The sequence below is a fragment of the Ciconia boyciana genome, chromosome 6, assembly GCF_034638445.1.
Source record: "Ciconia boyciana chromosome 6, ASM3463844v1, whole genome shotgun sequence".
NCBI classification, from domain to species: domain Eukaryota; kingdom Metazoa; phylum Chordata; class Aves; order Ciconiiformes; family Ciconiidae; genus Ciconia; species Ciconia boyciana.
Genome location: NC_132939.1, coordinates 59,428,992 through 59,451,469, shown reverse-complemented (window position 1 = coordinate 59,451,469; position 22,478 = coordinate 59,428,992). Strand labels below are relative to the sequence as shown.

Below are 22,478 nucleotides of genomic sequence, written 5' to 3'. Positions count from 1 at the left end.
GATGAGGCGGAATCAGCTGCTCCTGTAGAAAGTTTAGCTTTAAGATTCTTTCTGAGAGAGGACCGTGGTCCACTTTGTGTAATTGCAATGGGATGTCACCCATCAATGAGTTCGTTTCAGAGAAGCTGTTAGTGGACATAGTCATGGGCAACCTGCTCTAGGTGGCCCTGCTTGAGCAGAAGGATTGGATGAGATGACCTCCAGAGGTTCATTCCAACCTCAAACACTCTGTGATTCTGTAAGTTTACTCTTAACATTATCATTTATATTTGTGCATATCGATATGTCAACACTATTTTGAGTAGGTAGCATTTTCCTTACCTTCTGTAAGAATAAATGATTATAAAAGCTCTTTCAAAGTGCAGGATCAGGATCATAGTTTCTAAACAACAGATAAGGAGGCTGCTTGCCTTTAATATATGGGTTAGCAAACCCAGTCAGCCTTTGATGCATGGTATGTCAGAATAATACGCTCTCAGCACCTGTCTTGACTTGCTCCATGCCTCAGGAGTCTTGTTCAGTTTCTCTCTACTCTTCTCCTGCTGCATGTCTAAACCACATGATGGGCTGATTTTTTTAAAAAGTGTGGTTTGAAGGTTACCTACATAGAGTAAATTCTGCAGAAAGATGAGTGATGACAGTGATTCTTTTAATGCCAGACTTAGCTGATGAAGATTAATCGCTCGGCTAAGGTAAGCTGAAATGTGGCTACAGTATGTTTCTCTCCATCACTTCCCTTTGAAAAATTCAAACATAATCTTGTCATAATCTTCTAAATCATTCTAGTCAGTCTGTGGGCAGAATAAAACCAGCTAGTAGTGAGACACAAGGCTCTCATGGTCTTTATACAAAACAGGTGAATAAAGGGGACTGTTTAAACATACCTTAAATAGGAACATTAAATAGTAGCATATCTTAAATAGGGACTCTACATCTTTAGGTGGTTTCAGACTTGGTTACTGTTAATGATCAACAGGAGGGACTTTACACTATAACATGTCCCTTCAATAAAATGTGTTTCCTTGCAGTATTATTCTGACTTGAATGGATTATGAGCAAGTCCATATTAGTCTCATCATTATACCAACTAAGCCAATATCTCTCATTCTCCCAGAGAAATTTCAAGCTTATTCTTAAAATTAAATAGTTACCTCAGAGTGTTCCTATACAGGTAGCATTTCAGTTAAAGGAGAGTGAGGATCTCCAGTCTTTGTTATTTTGTCATAACTGTAAAATTTAAACTCTGGGATGTCCCAGAATGTAAACGGAGAATTAATTAATGATGATAATTCAAATCTTGTGATGACTTTTCTTGCTTTGTAATACAATCTAACATGACTACATTTAAAAGCCTTTCAAATTCCTCTTGATTAAACAATTATTCATTCTACACTATCTTCATCTCAAGCAAGAAATTAGAAATCAGAGAGAAGTGAAAATCCAAAATATACACTGGAGTATTAATGATACATCTGAAACAATAATTATATTTCTCTGTCCTTCGCTCTCAAGACATATATCCAAAATTATTTGTATTTTTTCACTCAGTTTAAAAAGCCATATGCCACAGTCAAGTGTGTGTGTGTGTATAAATATACATGCAGTAAGGTTTCAGCTGTATTTATCCTTATTAACAGTGAATCTGTGCAAACTAAAGATCAGCCCATGGATGAAGAGGAGAAGACTCTTGCCTTCCAGGCTGAAATAGTTGCTCATCAACACTTTCTATTCCAGCAGGAAACCTTTCTGAGGGAGCTGGTTTGCAATTCGTTGGTTGCAAGTAATCTGGCTATTAATGTGACTTAGCCAGTAAAACACTGCCTAAATTCTTAAGTATATCCTGAGAATGCTGAAGCCTTCTGTTGTGGTCTCTGGACAAAATCAGACTCGAGGCCGTGACTGATCCAAACAAGCTGGGTCCTGGGAATGACTGACCCAACAAGCACAATTGCACTCTGACCATCGCGGATTCAGGCACAGGATGACCAAGGCTGACCTCGTTACTGCTGTGAGGTCCAGCAGCAGAGCTTTAATAGAAACATTGCTTCTGCTGGTGTCTCCAGGATTGGTCAGTCTGGGGTCAGCTTCTTCTCTGCCTACCCGATTGCAAATGTGACTGTGCTCACAAAGCAAAAAGACAGGCAGTGTATATGTCACCTTCAATTCAAGGCTCTCTTGCTGTCATTGATAATGATATATGTTCGTGAATGGAATTCGCTGTTCTCTCTCTTGTGGCTGGCTAATGTCAAGTGAACATATTGCAGAACAGCAGTGGGAGCACTGGTGCACAATCTGATATAATAGCATCTCTAACTTTAGCAGCAAATTTGCCCTGGCTGGGTAATAACCATTGACTGAACTTTGTATAGCAAGAGAATGAAGATGGTATCACACAATACAGCACCACTGCTGCATTTCATTTTTAGTACGTATAACATTTAAAGAAAAAGGTCAAACTTAATGAACTTTTGCATTATAAACTCCCTCTTGCAGTTCATATGTTGCTGTGTACTGCTGTGCTTCATCAGGGTTTTGGAAGTTGGGGGAACTATGCATTGAAATGGTATAATTGCTGTAGTTGTTGCATTTGTTGGAGCACAAAATAGGTATAAAGCACCAGCTCATTATTATCAGGTAGTCAACGATGATTAAGAAATTCTTATTACAATTATATTAACTCTTAATTTCAGAAAAAGCTTGCTATTTGGCCATTTGTGCTGCCACTAAAACTCTCAGATTTCATTCAAGGGGAACTCCATGGCTGTAGAACAAAGATTATCCTAAATCTGAAGGAAGACCAAAGAGAATATTTGGAAGAAAGGCAAATCAAAGAAATTGTGAAGAAGCATTCTCAATTCATCAGCTATCCAATTACACTCTTTGTAAGTGCCTTGTTTGAGATGCTAATAGTACATGCTTTGAAACACTAGTTGCATACCTAATGTTCTTGCATCATTCCCAGATACTACTAGCACAACATTAACTAAGCTGTCTTTGTACTGTTAGCATTAACATTTACAAGAAGGACTCTACATTACATTGTGTGATAATTTCTCAGTTTATTTTCCTAATGATCCCTTTAAGAGTACTGTCTAGGTAGGATAGAGTTATACCACTTATCAGTCAAATCTAGATGCTGAGCTTCTCATTCACCAACCCAGAGGATGTCTTATAAAGCTAACATTTATGTTAATGAACATAGTAAGACACAGTTCATGCTTTTGTTAAAATTTGGACTACTTGGACAATGAAAATATGTGTTTGTAGCTGAAGATACTAATTAAGCATGTGAAGCAATAAACTCTGAATGTGTATTTTATACTGATATATCCTAAAGTTGTACATTTGGGGCCAAAGAAATCTCCTGACATATTTAGATATGCTTCTGAAAGAGATCTGGTTGGCACTGACTAAGTAGTAATGCTGGCTTTTAAGCGCTAGGTGTTATGACTCTAGTTCCAAAACCAAGAACAGATGAGCGGAAGGCAATTTAGAAAGGTACTTGGAATGCCAGGTGTATCAGTATTATTTCATGAATTTTTTATGGTTGGACTCAATGATCTTAAAGGTCTTTTCCAACCTAAATGATTCTATGATTCTATGATTCTATGAATGAATTCTACAAAACTACAAAGCAGAGTTGGAAATACTTCTTGTATGACCTATAATGACCTTTACTCTTAAAAAAGCAGTGACATAAGCAGTGACATGCAGGGAAGTCAATCAAGATGGAAATAACATGCAATTTAAAGAATATAATAGGAATGTGAACGCAGAGGTTTCTAGAGAAAAGAGTGGCCCACTGTAATTTTCTGTCTCAGACAACTAAGGAGAAGGAAGCCAAGTCATCATGGTTATATTTGGTATAAATTCAGAACTGTATTTCTGTCAGATGAAACAAACTTGGAACAGTTCTACAGAACTACAGGTAAGAGAGATATTTCATTTTGAACAAATGGTCTGAGGAAATACAATTATAGATAAGTCATTAGAAAGAGCAGCTATGCCCTGAGGAAGAAAAGCTAAAAAATTCCTTCTTTTACTATCTCAATCCTTTACTGCCCCTTCCTGCAACTTAGCTTTGTAGATCTACTGTGAAGGACAGCAAGAACAAGGCACAGAAAATGCATTGTCATCACTTTTTAATAGTTTTACTTTATAATAAAGAACTTTTCTGGTTAGAGTGAACTTGCTGCTTTTATTTTGAACACTAGACATTTAAAAAGTAACTCAAATTTGACAAAATAAAGGTACTTTCACTATTCCAGACATATCTAATCCAAATAAAGTGGAGATGCAGATATCCTGGGCTGGCAGTATCTGAAGCAGTTTTAAGTTTGTCAATCATGGGAGTCAATGCAACTCCCACCCAGCTGAAAGAGCCATTCTGGAGGGTTTTTCTCTCTCTTTTGTTTTGTCAATGATGAGGAAAAAAAGGCAGAAATGTCTCCTGGCAAGTATTAACCAGCACCACTCTGATTAAGAAATAACTTGGTGACTTCTAGTAACTCTAGTTTGTCCTACTTTTACAAGGTAAAGTGCTGAAGAACAGCTGCATTATACTGACATGCATTTTAACTGGCTAAGAATACCCTCAGCTCAGCTGACTGCAAAGCAGGATTTCAGTATAAACAGCCAAGTTACTTCAGGAGATTTGCCTCAGTATGGCTGGAAGCATCTCTTTGAAAGACATGAAAATTCCCTCTAATTCACTACGCCTGGTTACTGTAGCCTACAGATAGATTTGTATATGATTAATCAAGTACCTACACAGCTCTTGACAAAATTTCTCAAAGTACCTACTCATAGTCAGCTTTAATCAGAATTATCTTACTGCTACTATTCTTTTTTCAGCATTCTTTTGTGGAGAGAAAGCTGGGATTCAGAGCTCTCCTGGTTTTTCACAAGAAATGAGTCTTCCGATCTGTCTGACACAGCAGGAAAATAACATTAAACTGTGCCTAAGCACAGTGTTCATCATGGATAGTTGTGAAGCTGTAATCTGTGATTATCTGAAAGTACTCCATAATTTTAGTACCTTGTTTTTTCCTTAACAGTATCTCTCTAATAAAATGAAAGTACTGTCTGAAATATGAAAAAAAAATTTAAAAAAATCTATCAACCACATACTAAGGAGTCTACCCAGAACATATGGACAGATTTAAACTAATTTCTTGCCTTTTCTTACAGGTATAGAGTGCCAAAGTAAAGACTATGTCCCATGCTTGAAATACTAGGAAGAATCAACTTCATGGCCATCTATTTTAAATGCTAATAATCTCCCTTCCTGAAAAATGTGGAAGCTGAACTTGCAGATTTTTAAAATCCCTATGACTTCTAAAACCTTTGCTGAAACATGCTTCATGATGACATGTGAAACTTTTAGGCATGTAGCAGACTCATAGTATAGTCCAGTGTGTATTGAATTCTGAATAGCTGACTTTTTAAATATTTCTCCACAGATATTGCAGCAGAGCAGAATTACAAAGGTGACAAGAAAAAGTGTAATAATAAAATTCTTCAAAGTTTTCCTTGACCATCAGAAGGAAAGAAGACTTATAACAAGTTTTGTAAGCAGTTTTCCAGAATATGAGGTGTTCTACCTGGACACCTCTTTCAAGGCGAGACCAGACTGTCAGGGTGTAAAAGAGCAAGTTGCTCCAGAAGGGAGGGTGAGCCAGGAGCCGAAGGTAAAAACAAGGCAGGCAAGGGCAGTGAGCATGCTGATAAGGGTCATAATCCCACAGTACCTGAACAAGAAGAGCAGTGGTCCAGTGATGTTTCAGCCAATAGCTCAATGATTGCCACACAAATCTGTAATAATGAAGTAGGTCCAAGGGCAAGCCAAGAAGTCAGGTCAGCGAGGCAAGGCTGGGATCAGCAAAGTACAAGGCTGAACCCAGGCACAGCTACAGCATAGCTCAGGCAAGGATCAAAGCCAAGGGCCTAGGCTTAAATGCAGCTCCTAAGCTAAGATGGGAAACCCCCAGCCAACGGTTCTTACAGCTCCTTCTCACATTACTCCTTTCATAGTGGTCAGATCCAAGGTCACTTGGCTGCATGATATCAGAGCTAGTTTTGAGCCGTAATTCAAACTTAATAATTACCTAGAAGTCCTCACTGCAAATTCTTTCTAGAACCAGGTTTATCAGATTCTTTTCTGCACCAATTTAAGCAGAAGTTCTGCAAGATTCTTCAATTCTTCTCATTTCTGTGCCCTCTTAGAAGTGGGATGGTTGAGGTTATTGCATGCTCAGTATCCTCAATAAAAATGTGTAATTGATTTTTTAAAATCTAATTTACCCTGATTCCAGCCACTGCTGCTTAGTAAACCTACTTTCTCAACTCTTTAAACAACTAAAACTCCATTCACAGCTAAATCTGATAGTGTAAGTGATCTCCACATCAGATTTCTCTCACTTTCCCTGAATCCTCTTTTTTCTTTGTCTCTAGAAACTGTGTTTATTAAGTAGATGCTTTGGAAGTGTTCCTGAAGTATGAAGGCCTTTCCGACAATTTTTATTGCTTTTGCTGAAGACGCTAGAACAATTTGATCCCAAAGATGTCTTCTTTATATAAAGTAATATTTTCTTTATGTAAAATCTTCCTTATCCAAAAATACGTGATCTTTCCAGTACAGGTGACTGCGTGAACTACTTCCCTCAGCATCTGCTTACCTGCTTAAAATCCAGGGCTAGAACTTACCTTCTGTGCGTCTATTTAAAACAAATCCAAAATTTATTTCCTACTATCAACTTTTCTGTCATGTCATAATTATCTAACTCAACTCTGAAATGGCATCTGTGTTCAGTAATTTGAAAAATAAATATTATCACATCAAGAATAAGTTAGTGAAGTACAGAATACATGCTTTGTGACATAATTTCCAATAGTATATGGCTTCCTAGTTTTAATTAATTTAGATTTAACATTTTAGAGTCTTTAGTTGTACTGTTTTGAAGGTGGCTTGAAGGATAGTTTTGTCACCAAGTCTACCACGGACACAAAATAAGGTATGTAAGTGCTCCATACATACCCATACCTGCTAGTAAATATGCAACAGCTTTTAGCTGTTACATGTACTAAACCCACAACCTTTACTGTTATACTGAATTTAATTCTTAGAACTTGAATATATACAGGGAAAAAAGTATCAGGTTTATTTCCATGCTTGTTGATGCTGAGGCTCTATTAAGTTATTTTTCTAGTGATGTAACTTTACCATCACTATAATTTTTTAATGTCTTCTTGGGAAGTCTAGGATTTTGTTTGTCTGGGGGCTTTTTAGTCAAACCTCCTGCTCTCTGGAAGAGCTTTTTCTCCAAGTTTCTTCTCCTTCTGAATTAGGATCTATTGAAACTTATGCCTACAAATGGAAAAAAGCTCTTAGCTATAATAAGAGTTATGGCTGCCACCATAGCTATTGTTCTTCCTCCAAAGCTAACATTTTTATGTAACTATTCCTGCTTTAAGGGGGTTCTGATGGGCATGACATTCTACTGTCATTCTCCAAACCAAGTAACAGTGTGTACTGTTTTATTGGTCCCATGCTAGACAAAGACAGCACACATTTCAGCAAACAGGTACTGCAGTCATCTTGCAATGCTCCTAAAGTAAAGAGCACAACCAGATACTCGAAAGAAACACTTGTAACTCTTTGGAAGAGAAAGTGTCCTGTGTCGCTAGGTTTGTGTAGGTATAGTTCTTGCTTTGTACATATAATTTCAGCTAAGAAGTGCATAATTATGCATTTATTCTGGGAAAGTGTAAATCATAATATAAGGTAGAAAACTATAAAGACAGTATCACTTGTTCCAGTCACAAGGGAACATTAAGATGAAGACCAATTTAAAATATCAAATTGTAGTGGTTATAAACTTAACCTAATCTATTAATTTTGTAACAAACAGCAGATAAAGTAATTTATGATAAGATTAAACAATTACTCTGGGGCCTTGTTAACATTCCATGAATCCAGGCCTTTCCATGCTCATTCTCAGCCTTTCTATGCAGCTAAGCTTTTATTATAAATTATACTTGACATTTGTTAGTAGTGGTATTGTTGACTTTTGCTATAACAAATATATTCTTGTTCAACAGTTTAAGTCCCTTCAGAATTCCTTCTGAGAGCAATGACTCTGTCAGTTATCACACTCCCTAACACATACTTCAAGAACCATAAACTCTTGGAAAAAAAGATGCGTACGTATTGCCCCTGGTCCATACAATTATTGCTGCCACCTACAGTTCAAAAGTACAACTACATTTTATGAGACCGATTTTGTTCTCTGCCTCTTAAGTACTTTTTCACTGCAAAAATACTTCTTCTAAGTGACTATCGATCCATTTCTAGTATGAATCACTTTTTTTGTGACCTAAAGATCTCCTGATCACTTCGTCTTGCAGTAAGACATGAGAAAGTAGGAAACAAGACAGCCTAAGGAACAGTTTTAAGAAAGCATGAAGCTTTGCTCCGTCAGAGATCCCTAGCCGGCTTTACATTTCATTATGTTAACACAGATTATACACGCATAATTGCATGTGTTAAAGAAAACTAGACACATATTACCACATCTTTCTACTTATGTCAGTCTTCTGAAATCTACTGTTCAGGTAATTTCAGTTGCTGCTGGTTTGTTTTCCTTAAGTAAACCCTGAAGCACTGAGATAACAACATGACAAATCTGTGTTAGAACTCAAACAGAATTAATTTTAAAGCAATGTTATAAAAGCATTAAGGCTGCAACACCAAGCACTCAAAAGTTAGTTAAATGCTGGAATTAGAATTCTCTATGCAAATGTCATTTAATTTCTTTGTGGCTTATAAAAATTTAAAAAAAGTCTTATTCAGCAACACTGAGGAAGCCTTTGATAGAATCAAGAATAAAACCCAGTTTTCCTGGGTGTTATTTAAATGCTTTGAACATTAAGTAACTTACTTTCTTCCAGCCATCTTTTACTTTATTCTTTTTTAATTTTGTAACTTTCATGTAGCAAGGAGTTCTATGAAATTGTGTAATTAAAGACTCTATTACAATGCAAATGTATATGGGTAACAAGTATGGAAATCAGCAAATGCAAGATTGAGGCCCATGCAGTTAGTGCAGCAATGTATCTAACCTCCTAGCACGTGTTGTTGGTATGGAACAGTTTCTGGTTAAAGAAGACCTGGTTCTTCAATATTTGATTCAAATCTGAATTTTCTGAAAGCAAAAGTTGCTCAGATTCTGACAAGAAAATGGCAGATCAACTACCTGCCTGGGCTTCGAATTTTGAATTAGAATTGAATATTGTGGTTGTTGGGGTTTTTTACCTTTGCATTTACAGTAATGTTTGAAGTAGTAAATCTTACTGAGTAAAAGGCAGTTGCCCTATGTTATTTATTTTAATACTGTATAATCGGAAGAAATGAAATCCTATGTTACCATCCCTCAGACACTGGCTACAACAGTTGTTAAAAAAAATGGAAGAACGTTTTTAGTCTAGTTTCCTAAGTCAATGAAGCACATGCAGTAACATGGTTGCTGTCCATCAGTCTCTCCCCAATAATTTTGACCTTTTTAACCAATTCAATCAAAATTAACAAAGGAATAGACATCACAGAGATATTAAGGTCTGCAGAAATCAATAGGTGGGCTGCAGAGACGCGTGCTCTTGTTTCCTCTTTTGAAGGAAGGGGCAGGGAGAATTCAGCTTTATCCTCCCTGTTTGGCTGGCCTAACGGCAACGGCTCGCTCTTCACTGAGCCCATCTGTGTGCACCAACCATAGTACATGCTGCTTCTCGCTCAGGCGGAAAATTAAAGAAAGGCAAATGAAGGATAAATGGGTTTGGGATGATGAGGAGAGGGGTCAGGGGTGTCTAGGGGGTGCAGGGGGAACAAGTGTGTGTGAATGTAGGACTTGAAAATATCAGGCTTCAGCATTTCCCCCGTTAATAGAACTATTTGTTAAAATATGAAAGTATATTAATCTCTTGGTTGAAAAAATTGAACTATTTTCCTCAGATTTTCCCCCAAAATTAACTCTGACAGAAACCAAGTCTGGAACCAGTCTTTTTAGCCTAACACCAAAGCAATACAAACCTCGGATCAGTTAAAACAGAGTAGCCATAGGAACAAAGTGCCTACCTTCACTAGCCCCTTACTGTGTAACAGAACAAAAAGAATACAGTTTATTCACAAGTCCTGAAGAAAATATTTGTTTTACACAGGCACACAGGAACTTGGATTAAGCAGAGCTGGGAAAACTTAGATGGTTTGGTATGAGATTACTTTCTCCTAGTGCTCTCGTCAAACAATTTTGACAAAAGAAATCAGTCTGCTTTTGAAGACTGCTTTTGGAAGCTGAATAACACGATCACAAAAGAGAAACAGAATTATATGACTGCTACATTAGACAGTATAAAGGCGCGTGATCCTGCAGACATATGCAAAACCTTCCATAGGTCTTCACATGCTTAAAATTACATATATCCCTAAGTCTGAATGACTGAATCCGCATTAATCAAGACTTTAGAAAGGAAAAGATTTTCTTAAGAAAAACGTCTTGAATATTTTGATAGAAGTGACACTTTTAAAATTTTGGACATCTCGAAAGGAGAGCACACAAATAATTTTAGTAGGATATTACCAGAAAAAAATGCTTGGACATAAATTGTAATAGCTTAGCAGTATTCTAAAATACAGAAGTTATTTTGACCCAAATAAATGTTAGAAAACATTTCAATTAATGGAATCTGAATGTAAGAGGGTTTCAAGGCATGTCCGATAGAATTTATACTATAGCAGGACTATTTTCAGTCTAAGAAAAACATGAAGGTTACATCATTATGCTTGGGTATAACTGCCACACTTCATGAGGATAGTGGTAAAAAGCCATTAAGCTGCTTTACAGAAGCAGACAACCAAAGCAGCTGTAGGACCATTGAAATCATAGTCACTATGCAAAAAAAGGAACACATCATACTCAAGAAAGGATTTTGGTGCATATTATTTTGTAGAAGCGTATGTGTGTGAGAAAGGAAGAGAAATGCATTGAGAAGCACCACAAAACCAGACTTGAAGAAGGTACAGAAAACCACCAGCCAGAGTAAGCACCGAAAAGGTGACCCAGACAGAACTGCAGAACTTTCTAGGCTAAGCGTTGGCTGAAATCCAGCTTTTTCAGTGGCTTAGAACTGTGAGCAAATAACTTCACTCTTAGTTTGATTTCTCCTGTGTGCTGAGCAGCAGCTCATCTATATGCCCTCTTATGTTGATAACACAATTAATTTTTCCTTCTAATTAAAATAACACACAGGACCCTGTATTTTGGCGAACTGCTTGGGTCAGAGCTGTAACACCACTATTTAGAAGGGCAGAGTCCTGTAAGTCATTGCACCAATGCAGATACTGATCCAGATACTGCAGAAACTGCAATGAAACAAGCTGTAATTTTAACTCCTTGACGGGTCCTACATGACATCTTACACACATATTGAATGTATTTTCTTGTCAGATACTGAGTACTGAAAATTCCCTGAAAGACATAATGCTGCAACAAAATCAAGTCTGTAGGCCCCAATTCAATCAGATTTGCTTGTCTAGGTCAAACTGCAGAGTAACAGATGCTAAGAATGTTAAATTCAGCATAAGGATCTTTGGTTAAATGCATTAATGGACCTAAGTATTGTAGTATCTAATTCATGGGGCACGCTACCCAGTGTAATTTAGGATGCTTAACTGGGAGAAGGGCAGGTTAGGCATACAAAAATTCGATTCCCAAAAGTCAGACAGATGTTGAACTAGATAGCAGTCTGGGGTACATCTAAGAGCCAACAGAAAATGCCTAGAAGTTGCACCTGGGATGAGTTCTTGCTACAGAAACAACATGCTTTTTATTCCTCAAATAAATTTATTCCTCCCTTTAGAGCAGGGAGACTGTCTACATTCATGCTTGCATCAGTGTACAGTTGTAACGTGTAGCTTCACTTGGTATTTATATCCGAAAAAGTGGATCAGCTCCAAGAAGAAAGTTTTAGAAGCCTACTCTGGAACTCATGTGATGCAGATCCTTCTCCTGAGACCTGCATTTAACTCCCTGCTCCCAATCAGGTCATTCAGGATATAAAAATAACCCCCCTCACTAAATGCCATAATCACAGAGCTATCGGGTATAACAAGACGTGTACTTATCAAAGCCTTTATGCAAGATGTATGAATGTATGTATAAAGATGTCTGTAGCTGTGCCCTTTGAACATCAACTGAGATTTCTGGCAGATTATATGGCAAAAGCCATGTCCAGGCCAAGAATCCCAGCGGGTTTCAGGCTTTGGGCTGTTAACAAACTGAACAGCACTGGCATCCACCTCATGTCTACTATTAGCACTTACATCCTTAAGTAACTGCATAGCTACGTAGGTCTCCTGAGCTTCTTGGATTTGATCCCTTGACTCTTCTCATCCTGAACAAATACATACACAAAGAGGCATGGTTTTGTTCAACTAGCAGACTGATACTTGCTGTGTGGGAAGCGATTTTGTTTTCCCCGATTGGGCGAAACGCTTTTACCACAGCATCCCCAAGCCGTGACTCATCCAGCTACGCCTGGCAGAGCAAACGGGTCCTGCCCGGCGAGCAGGGCAGGGACGCGGTGCCCGGCCCTCCCTCAGCCTCCCATCCCGCCCCGCAGCCCCGGCCCGAGGGGGAAGCAGAGCCGCAGCCACCTGCACAACCGGCCTCCAGGGAGCCGCCCGGCGCGCCTAACCCGCCCGAGGCCGGGCGGCCGCGGGAACAGTCCGGCCGCTGCGGCTACACAGCGGAGACGGGGCCGAGGGGAGACAGGGCGGCTCCCGCCCCGCACTCCGGTCTAGGCCCTTCTCCCGGCGGGAGACGGCGGGCGGCCCCCCCGCTTCCTCGGCCCTGCTCAACAGCGCAGCGGGACGCGCCAGGGGTGAGGGGGGTGAACGGGGGCAGAGCCAGCCGGGGCCCACCCGCTTCTAGGACGTTCTGAGCGGCGCAGGGCAGCGAATGACGTCACCCGCCGCTTGCGCAATCCCCCCGGACCCCTCCCCCTCAGCGCCGCGCGCGCCCAACCACCACCCCGGGCGGCTACTGCGCATGCGCCCGCCTGCCACCTCCCCCTCCCCCCGCCCCCCCCGGCCGAGCCGACGGTTGGACAGGTGGGGAGAGCGCGCGCTCGTTCAGCCGCCGGCTCATGCGCAGAACCCACTCCCGCCCTGACAGTTGAGGCAACGGAAGACGCCTGCGCGAGATTCGCGCTCTGAGGGGCGCCTTTCGCGGACGGCTACTATTGGCTGCGAGAGGCTCGACCCGCCCCTCAGCGGCGCGGCCGGGAGTCTCCGCCCCCATTCCCCCTGCCGCCCCCCACCGCCGCGCCGCCCCCCTCCCCCGTGCCTGTCAGTGAAGGTTCCCGATGGTTCTGGAAGGAGGCGGCGCCGGGAGTATATAAGCTGAGCGGGCGGCGGGGAGCGCGCACTAGTGGAGGTACGGTCGTGCGGGTAGAGCGTGTTCGCAGCTTCAGTGAGGAGACCAGCAGCCCTTCTCCCCTGCCAAGGTGAGCGGTGAAGGCGGCTGTGGCGGTGGTCGGTTATACACAAGGGACGGCTCTTCCGAGGGATCGTTTTCCTCTCAAATCCCAGCGGTTGGTGGATGCCTCCGCGTGGTGCTGGGGGTGCGGGGTGGGGGAGGGGGGGTGATCCAGGGAACCGCGTGGTGCAGGACGTGCCTTTTGCCTTTGCCCCTTTAGTCCCCAGTAAAGGTGGAGGGGTTCAGAGGGGCGCTGGGTCTCGAAATCGAGGTATGGCTGGAAGGGGATATGGTGCTGAAGACCGTATATTTTTTTATATTTTTGTGTCTCTACAGTAAGGTGGTGGAGAGGGCGGAAAAACCAGCGGGCAGCTTTTAGTGGGGGGGTTCTTCCGCTAGCAGAGCTGGGGGAGGGAGGCGTATGTGGCGGGTGGAGAAAGCTGTTCTTTGCCGAGGGGTGTGCATGTGGGACGAGCTCTCCCTTCGCAGGGGGCAAGGGGGTGACCTGACCGCGCTTGGCTACGGAAGGGTAGTCGGGGGCGGGGGCGGCGAGGGAGCTTTTCTCTCAATGAATGGGCGCTCAGCCGTGAGAGCGCAAGATGGAGGCACTCCGGCGGGCGATCCTGATGGGGAAGGCGGCTGAGGGAGGGGTGCGGGGGAAGGGGCTGTCCGGCAGTGCACCCTGCTCGCGGGGGGGTGTGGGGTGTGCGCGCTGCGCGGGGCCGGTGCTGGGGGGGGGGGGGGCGGTCGCGGAAGGCTCTGGCAGTTTCTAGAATCTTTCCTGCTTCCGAGGACGGCCTGCAGGGGGCGCTGCGCGGCGGCGCGCGGGGAGGCTGCTCCCGCCCGGAGGCTTTCCTCCGAATCGCTCACGGGCGCGGCCTGAGCGGGGCGTTTGGAGCCGCGTCTGACAGAGGATCGGTTTATGTTAGAATAATATAACTAAATGACTTCGTTGGCATGGTAGTTGAGGATTACAGTATTGCACTTAGTCTGCATTCGTTCTGACTTCGTTAGCGTGGTAGTTGAGGATTACAGTAGTGCGCGTGGTCTCCATTCGTTCCGTAGCGATTAAAGTGGAGTCGTGGTTGGAGAGGTTTTCCTTTTTGAGTTGAATTTGTCGTTCCCGAGCTTTCTCTCGTGCAGAGGATATCCTATACAGCAGGTGGCGGTCAAGTTCGGATAATAGATCTGTAGGACAGAGTAGCGAGTTCTGCTGGGCCGTATTGGGACATAAGTTACACTTGTGCATAGTGTCTGCATCTGAAGATACTAGTTGTATGACCGAAATAAAAGATGGATGGGAGAAAAAGAAAGTACTCCAAGTAGAGACTTTAAGAATCGACGACAGAGTAATGGAACTCACCTCAAATGCCGGGCTAAGTTCTCAGTTGCATTTTTTTTTTTTTTTAATGTGTACTTACCTCTGTGGTGAGGGGAAGGAAGGGTCGTACATTAATTAGTAAATTAATGGAGGGGAGGTGAAAAGTTCTGTCTTGCCCTAAATGGTGCAAACCAAAGTGAATGTAAAGCAAGTCTGTAGTTAAAATCTTGTATCTAGTTTTTGCATTCCTTAAAATTTTCCTGAATTGTTACTGGTAGGAAATAAGATTGGGGGGTAGGGATGTTCCTGTGGTGCTGTATTTGAAACCACGTAGTTAAATAGCTCTATCTCAGAATGCCGCTGTTGTTGCCTGTAAAAGGGTATGTGCACCAAGCTGTTTGGATGGGATTTCAACTCCCTCTCTCCTTACAGATGCCGGAAGCTGTGCAAACTCAAGACCAACCAATGGAGGAGGAGGTGGAGACCTTTGCCTTCCAGGCTGAGATTGCTCAGTTGATGTCTCTGATCATCAACACTTTCTACTCCAATAAGGAAATCTTTCTGAGGGAGCTGATTTCCAATTCATCAGATGTAAGTACTTTCTCCTAGACTGTGTCAATAGGACTACTGAAATTTTTAGGAATAGTCAGGGAATGTTAAAGCCTGCCTCTTCTCTTACAGGCTCTGGACAAGATAAGATATGAGAGCTTGACTGACCCAAGCAAGCTGGATTCTGGAAAAGACCTGAAAATTAACCTGATTCCAAACAAGCATGATCGCACTCTGACCATTGTGGATACAGGCATAGGGATGACCAAAGCTGACCTGGTCAACAACCTTGGTACTATTGCCAAGTCTGGTACCAAGGCTTTCATGGAAGCACTGCAGGCAGGGGCTGATATATCCATGATCGGTCAGTTCGGTGTTGGCTTCTACTCTGCCTACCTGGTTGCCGAAAAAGTGACAGTGATCACCAAGCACAATGATGACGAGCAGTACGCTTGGGAGTCATCAGCTGGAGGATCTTTCACTGTCAGACTTGATAACGGTGAGTATTAAATGTTTCTGCTCAAGTATGCTTCCTAAAGATTTCTGATGTTCAGCTAGCTACTCTGTGCATTGAAAAAGACAAAACCAACAGATAAAGCAGGTAGCACTAGTCGTGTCAGATAAAGCACAGGCACAGCTGTTCTCTTGCATTCCAGTCTGAGTAACTGTTGCTACATGGTAAGGGAATGCCTGAAGTAAATGTTGTATTATAACGAAGATGAAGCTTTCAAAGCCTAGACATAGAAACACATCTGTAGACTCCTGCAACAACTATATACAGAAACTTGAAAGATGACACGTGAACAGACTAATTAGTGAAAATCTCCTTAAGCTTATTTGAAATACATGCTGAGTACATTAAGCTTGAGGAAGTGTCTGTAAGGCTGTTTCTGTACACAGAAGCTTAACGTTTTTCCCAGTGGTGAAGAAATTGCTAATATAGGAGTGCTTTTTTTAAAAAGGGGTATTTTGTCATTGGCCAAAGCCTAGTCTGCTCCTGCACAAGTAAAACCTGTAAACTTCCATTCTAGGTGAACCTTTGGGCCGTGGAACAAAAGTCATCCTGCATCTTAAAGAAGATCAAACGGAATACCTGGAAGAACGGCGAATCAAGGAAATCGTGAAGAAGCATTCTCAGTTCATCGGCTATCCTATTACACTCTTTGTATGTACCTTGCTTGAAGTACTAAATTCAGTATTGCCACCTTAAAACAAGTGGATTTTTGAAATTTAAGAAAGAGCAGTCCATGTGTATTTTGTTACTTAAAATAGTTACAGATGTCACATGGATGTAGCTCTTCGGAAATAAAGTTCTGTTAATTACAATTCTTTCCACAAAACTAAGTAAAAAATGTGTTAGTACCAAGCTGGTAGTATCACGGTCTCCAAACCATTGAGTAAATGAACTACATCTTGATATATTGTTAGCGGAAATTCAGTGTAACGAAACTAAATAGCATGAACTATGACATAAGCACGTGGAAACAAAATGCCACTGATGTTTCAGCACGCAAGATGTAAGAAGTCCTTCATTGAGTCCAGGAGGAAAACTTGACACCATGTTCATGTAGCTCCTGGCTTTGTGAGACTACAAGGGATACCTTAGGGCTGTCAGTGATAAACTTCCAGGTTTCTCAGTTCAACTAATGATCTCTCTTGTAGGTGGAGAAGGAACGTGATAAGGAGGTGAGTGATGATGAGGCTGAGGAAAAGGAAGAGGAAAAAGAGGAGAAGGAGGAAAAGACAGAAGATAAGCCAGAGATTGAGGATGTTGGTTCTGATGAAGAAGAAGAGAAGAAGGATGGAGATAAGAAGAAGAAAAAGAAGATTAAGGAGAAGTACATTGATGAGGAAGAGCTCAACAAGACCAAGCCCATTTGGACCAGGAATCCAGATGACATTACCAATGAGGAATACGGGGAATTCTACAAGAGTCTGACTAATGACTGGGAAGACCACTTGGCTGTCAAAGTAAGTTCTTGTCCTTCTTCAGGCACAATTGTTTTTGCCACTAAAGCTGGAAGCTTGCTAAACATGCTACTGAACTCTGATCCATTGCCTCCAACCTTCCTGTGATAAGTTGCTTAGTATTTGGAGTGATACTCTTGTTTGGAACACTTCCACTACGTGAGGGTGACACTTGCTGTGATACAATTATTCTGGCTAGTGCTAAGGCTGTGTTTATTATAACCTAATCAAATCCATACCTCAGTTTATTGTAAATAAAAGTAAGTGCAGATGCCTTCCCAGTTTGTAGCTTAGTTGTTACCAAATGTACCTGAAAATTTTAAAGTGGATTTCAAATGTAAATTCAATTCTTTGGGTTTGTAGCTTAGTTTTGAAAAGGCTTTACAGCTAAAGGGGATGGGTACGTAAGATGTAATTGTCCTCTTTGGGTGTCTGTACTGGGAAGTGCTTTAAGAATACACATGCTTCCTGAAGCCCAGTGTATAAGGAACTGAGTATGTCTTCTGAAGTGGTCTGTTGCCTGGTAACAACTGAACCAGAATGTGTTACGTCTGTCTGGACAATGTGCTTGTTCCTGACTGATGTCTTGCCTACTGTGTTGAATTTTTTCCTGAAATCTCAGATGGTTACTGTTTGCCTTCTGCATTTGAAGAGCTGTTAAAGGGTTACTAAAGGGAGAGGTGTACAAACCGATTAAAGTGATCATCTTGCTTTCTCACAGCACTTCTCTGTGGAAGGGCAGTTGGAATTCAGAGCTCTCTTGTTTGTCCCGCGGCGTGCACCCTTTGATCTGTTTGAAAACAGGAAGAAGAAGAACAACATTAAGCTGTATGTACGCAGAGTTTTCATCATGGACAACTGTGAGGAACTGATTCCTGAATATCTGAGTGAGTATAGCCTTTGAGGAAAGTGTTTCCCAAAATACTAGAGAAACTGCTTAGCAACTTCGTAGTTTCCCTTCATATTTAAAAAATCTGGGAGGGGGAAGACTGAGTCCTAAAGAGAGCTGATCAGGAAGTATCTGAGCAGTTGAAGAAAGTGCTGCTTAGTTTGTGTTGTCTAGAATTGCGTTGAAACTAACTCATAATTTTAAAAGGGGAAAGCCACCTAGGTGGTGTATGGTAGTCTTGATGTATGTGAGACCTGGAAAACTAATTCTCACTGTTGTCTTCCAGATTTCATGAGAGGTGTGGTAGACTCTGAGGATTTACCTCTGAATATTTCTCGTGAAATGCTGCAGCAAAGCAAGATCCTGAAAGTGATCCGGAAGAACTTAGTCAAGAAGTGCTTGGAACTTTTCACTGAGTTGGCTGAAGACAAGGAGAACTACAAAAAGTTCTATGAGCAGTTCTCCAAGAACATCAAGGTTTGTAGTTGTCTTGCTTAATAGTATTAACTGTAGAAGCTACAGATTTTTGTTAGGCCTGAAATACTAAACTACCATAGTTCAGTGTTTATCTAAAGGAATTGCTAAATAGTTTTTATTTTTTCTTCTACTTCTGTAGCTCGGTATACATGAAGACTCCCAGAACCGCAAGAAGCTGTCAGAATTACTGAGGTATTACACATCTGCTTCTGGTGATGAAATGGTTTCTCTGAAGGACTACTGCACTCGGATGAAGGAAAACCAGAAACATGTCTACTACATTACTGGTGAGTTGGTAACAGAAATTGTCTGTAAATGCAGGTACATATGTGGGGTTATCTCTTTTGAGGTTAGAAAATGGAAAATAACCATGGCAGTTCTTCCCGGTGAATTTAGAAAGAAACTGGGATTTTAACTGAAAAAAGTGACAGATGTAACTAATTCTGTAAAAACAGTTACATTTTCAGTCTCTGGCTAAGTTGCCCTGCTCTCCGGAGCATTTGCTGAGGTGTCAGTTGAGTACATGAGCAAGAAACCTTAGCATGTCTCCTGAGAAGACAGAACTTTGCTGTCTTCCAAGAACTACCAGATCTCTTTAGTACTACAGTATTTCTGAAATAGGTAGATGCTGCACAGTGTTAAAACCATGTAAAGTAAAGGTGTAGTTACGGTTCCTTAATGTGGTACTGTGTCCATAAGGACAGCAGGACTAGCCACAGATAATTGCCTTCTCTATACTGTGAACTTTGCCCTTGCCGACTTGCTGGGAGTGCTGCTCACCATGTTCCCTGTTGATGAAATTGACTGCTTCAGTGCTAACTGCCATCCCTCAGAACTGTACTGTTTAATGAGCTATAATAAAATAGCTGCTCTTCAGTTATTACCTTGCTCATACAGAGTTCAGTGTTGCTGCTGCCACCTTGAAGGTGTGGGAGAATCCAGTTTGAGGTTGTAAAGTGCCCCTTGCACACCTAGCTTACCCACAATTTTTTTCCCCTGTAGGCCCAGAAAGTATGCTTTAGAGTCTTCAGGGTGCCTTTAAGATGGCTTTGTGTTTGGGCTTTAGCTAATGAATTTGGCCAGGAGCATCTGAAATTTTAAGAACAAATGCTCAAACCAGTTTAACTATTTGGGCATCAGATAGTAAGGCTTTTTTCGAAAGGTAAATGCTGTACTGCGCTTCTCAGTTTTCCTCTTTGGCAGGAATAGGAAACATTTCTTACCTGGCATTCCAGGAAATGGAAATTCACTTTCAAACCAGTGAAGTATTACAAGCTGTGGTGCCAGTTTGAACAGCTTCAGTCTCTTCAGGCCAGCTTAATCTTTGCAGTAGCTTATCGTACCTGTTTTGTGCCCCTCTTTTCCCCTGGTATGGACACCAAGCATCACTGGATATGTTGCCTAGGCTCTTTCAGAAAAGAAACAAGCTGCCATGTTACAGTGCTGGGGCTCAAACCTCAACTGTGGTGTTCTTGCTTCTTGCAGGTGAAACAAAAGATCAGGTGGCCAACTCTGCTTTTGTGGAACGTCTCCGCAAACATGGCCTGGAAGTGATCTACATGATTGAGCCTATTGATGAGTACTGTGTGCAGCAGCTGAAGGAATTTGAAGGCAAGACCCTGGTTTCTGTAACAAAAGAGGGTTTGGAGCTTCCAGAAGATGAGGAAGAGAAAAAGAAGCAGGAGGAGAAGAAAGCCAAGTTTGAAAACCTTTGCAAAATAATGAAAGATATCCTTGAAAAGAAAGTAGAAAAGGTAATTAGTAGTACTTGGTTTGTCTGTGGTAACAGGTTGTGTAATGACCTGAGATGAAGTTGCTGCAGAGAAGGCTCAGGTAGCAATAGCTGTTACAATTGTCATTTCTGAAAGAGTGCAATCTCTCTGCAGGATACGGCTTTATAGATACAGGATGTCTTTTTGGATTTTTAGTGAAGCTAAGTGATTCTCTTGAGCCTGTGTTGCAAATTCTTCAGCTCTGTCTCACGAGTCTTGGGTCTTCTGTGACATGCAGCAGCATTTCAGAGTTGAACCTTGGTTCATGGTTGGGTGTGATGGTGATGATCTTAAAAGGTCTTTCCCAACCTAAATGATTCCACAAAATCAGTGGGGACAGTAAATCAAATGTACATGTTGAAATGTCAAATTACAAATGTTTGCTTTATATTCACTTTTCTAGGTTGTTGTGTCCAATCGTTTAGTTACTTCTCCGTGCTGTATTGTAACAAGTACATACGGCTGGACTGCCAATATGGAGAGGATCATGAAAGCGCAGGCATTAAGAGACAACTCCACAATGGGATACATGGCAGCAAAGAAACATTTGGAGATTAATCCTGATCATTCCATCATTGAAACACTGAGGCAGAAGGCAGAGGCTGATAAGAATGACAAGTCTGTGAAGGATCTTGTCATCTTGCTGTATGAGACAGCACTCCTGTCCTCTGGCTTCAGTTTAGAAGATCCTCAGACACATGCCAACCGCATTTACAGAATGATCAAACTTGGCCTGGGTGAGTGAGAAATCTGTCCTGTCTCCCTCTGGTAAACTCTGGGTGTGGTTGCCTGCCCTCGGAGGGTGTGGAGTGGCAGGAGGTCACCTTGGTGCTTTGTGCCTGTGGAAAAGGGGGAGCACTCAATGAGTTGAAGTGCTATGGGGAGAATAAGGCTTTGAGTTCTGGTATCAGCATTAATGGTGTGTATGTTTCCTGAACAGGCATTGATGAAGATGATACTGCTGCAGAAGAAGCTAGTCCAGCAGTTACTGAGGAGATGCCACCTCTTGAAGGAGATGATGACACATCACGCATGGAGGAGGTGGATTAAAACAGTTTACAGAAACTCATGAATGTTTCCTTGGCTAATACGAATAAGTTATATTTTGTATATTATGAATGTTACCTGCCAAAAAAAAAATCTTTGACACTTTGTCTGCATTCCCTCTTTATATTTATTTTCAAAGATGTTATACCTTTATTTTTGTTACATTGCTTTTTCAGCTGATGTGAGATACAAATGCCATTGAGGGAATATTTTCTTTAACACTGTACAACCCTAAACAGGCAAGTAAGGAGTAGTTATTTTTGTCTGTATTAGCTGGTTGCAGGTGGCAGGGTTTTTGACTTATTCTTAATTGCCAGAAATGTGGGAAAGAACTAACAAAAGACGGTATGACATCAGGATGTTCAAATTCGTTTAGCGTTATACAGCTCTTCAACTCTAAATATGTCTAACATACAGTACCTAGTAACTAGGTATCTAGGAGAGCTGAAATACTTGGGGAAGCTTTAACCCTTTTGCTCCTAACAAGGTCTTGATGTTTAAAGTTGTTTTTTATACTGTTCAAGGATTCTGGATTGCACTCTACCATAGAATAGAATCCACTGTAAATCTCTATTGTGACTTATGCAACTCTGCATGTGCAGTTCAAACCTAGAACTGTAAGAATAAAAGTGTTAAGAATGAGCTGTGTTGCCGACTTGTCTGTTAATGCAGGGAGCAAAGCCTGCTATTCTCCTTGCCATCAGTTGCTGCTTTGAGTCTTGACTATGAGCTGCTGTCTTGTTAAATCTTTCATGAAGGCTGCATGCTCTGCAATGCCACTGCAAATGAGTACTGTATAAAAGCAGAAAAGTCAGGTAGTTCACAAAAGGTCTCGAGACAATTCTGATCTGAAAAACCAATCAGGTTTCACTGGTGTTGGTACTCCAGCACTTTTGGAAGACTTTGCAGATGGAGCTAAGGCTCCT

General features: G+C 41.5%; 1 protein-coding gene across 1 annotated transcript; it reads left to right on the top strand.

Annotated features, from left to right (window-relative positions):
- Positions 1-13,398: 13,398 nt before the first annotated feature.
- Positions 13,399-22,194, top strand: HSP90AA1 (heat shock protein 90 alpha family class A member 1). The gene is made up of 11 exons (XM_072863623.1): positions 13,399-13,557; positions 15,283-15,441; positions 15,532-15,898; positions 16,431-16,564; positions 17,062-17,370; positions 18,089-18,254; positions 18,543-18,733; positions 18,873-19,020; positions 20,219-20,487; positions 20,909-21,242; positions 21,446-22,194. The coding sequence occupies exons 2-11, from the start codon at positions 15,283-15,285 to the stop codon at positions 21,553-21,555; spliced, it is 2,187 nt and encodes a 728-aa protein (XP_072719724.1). The 5' UTR covers positions 13,399-13,557; the 3' UTR covers positions 21,556-22,194.
- The last annotated feature ends 284 nt before the right edge of the window (positions 22,195-22,478 follow it).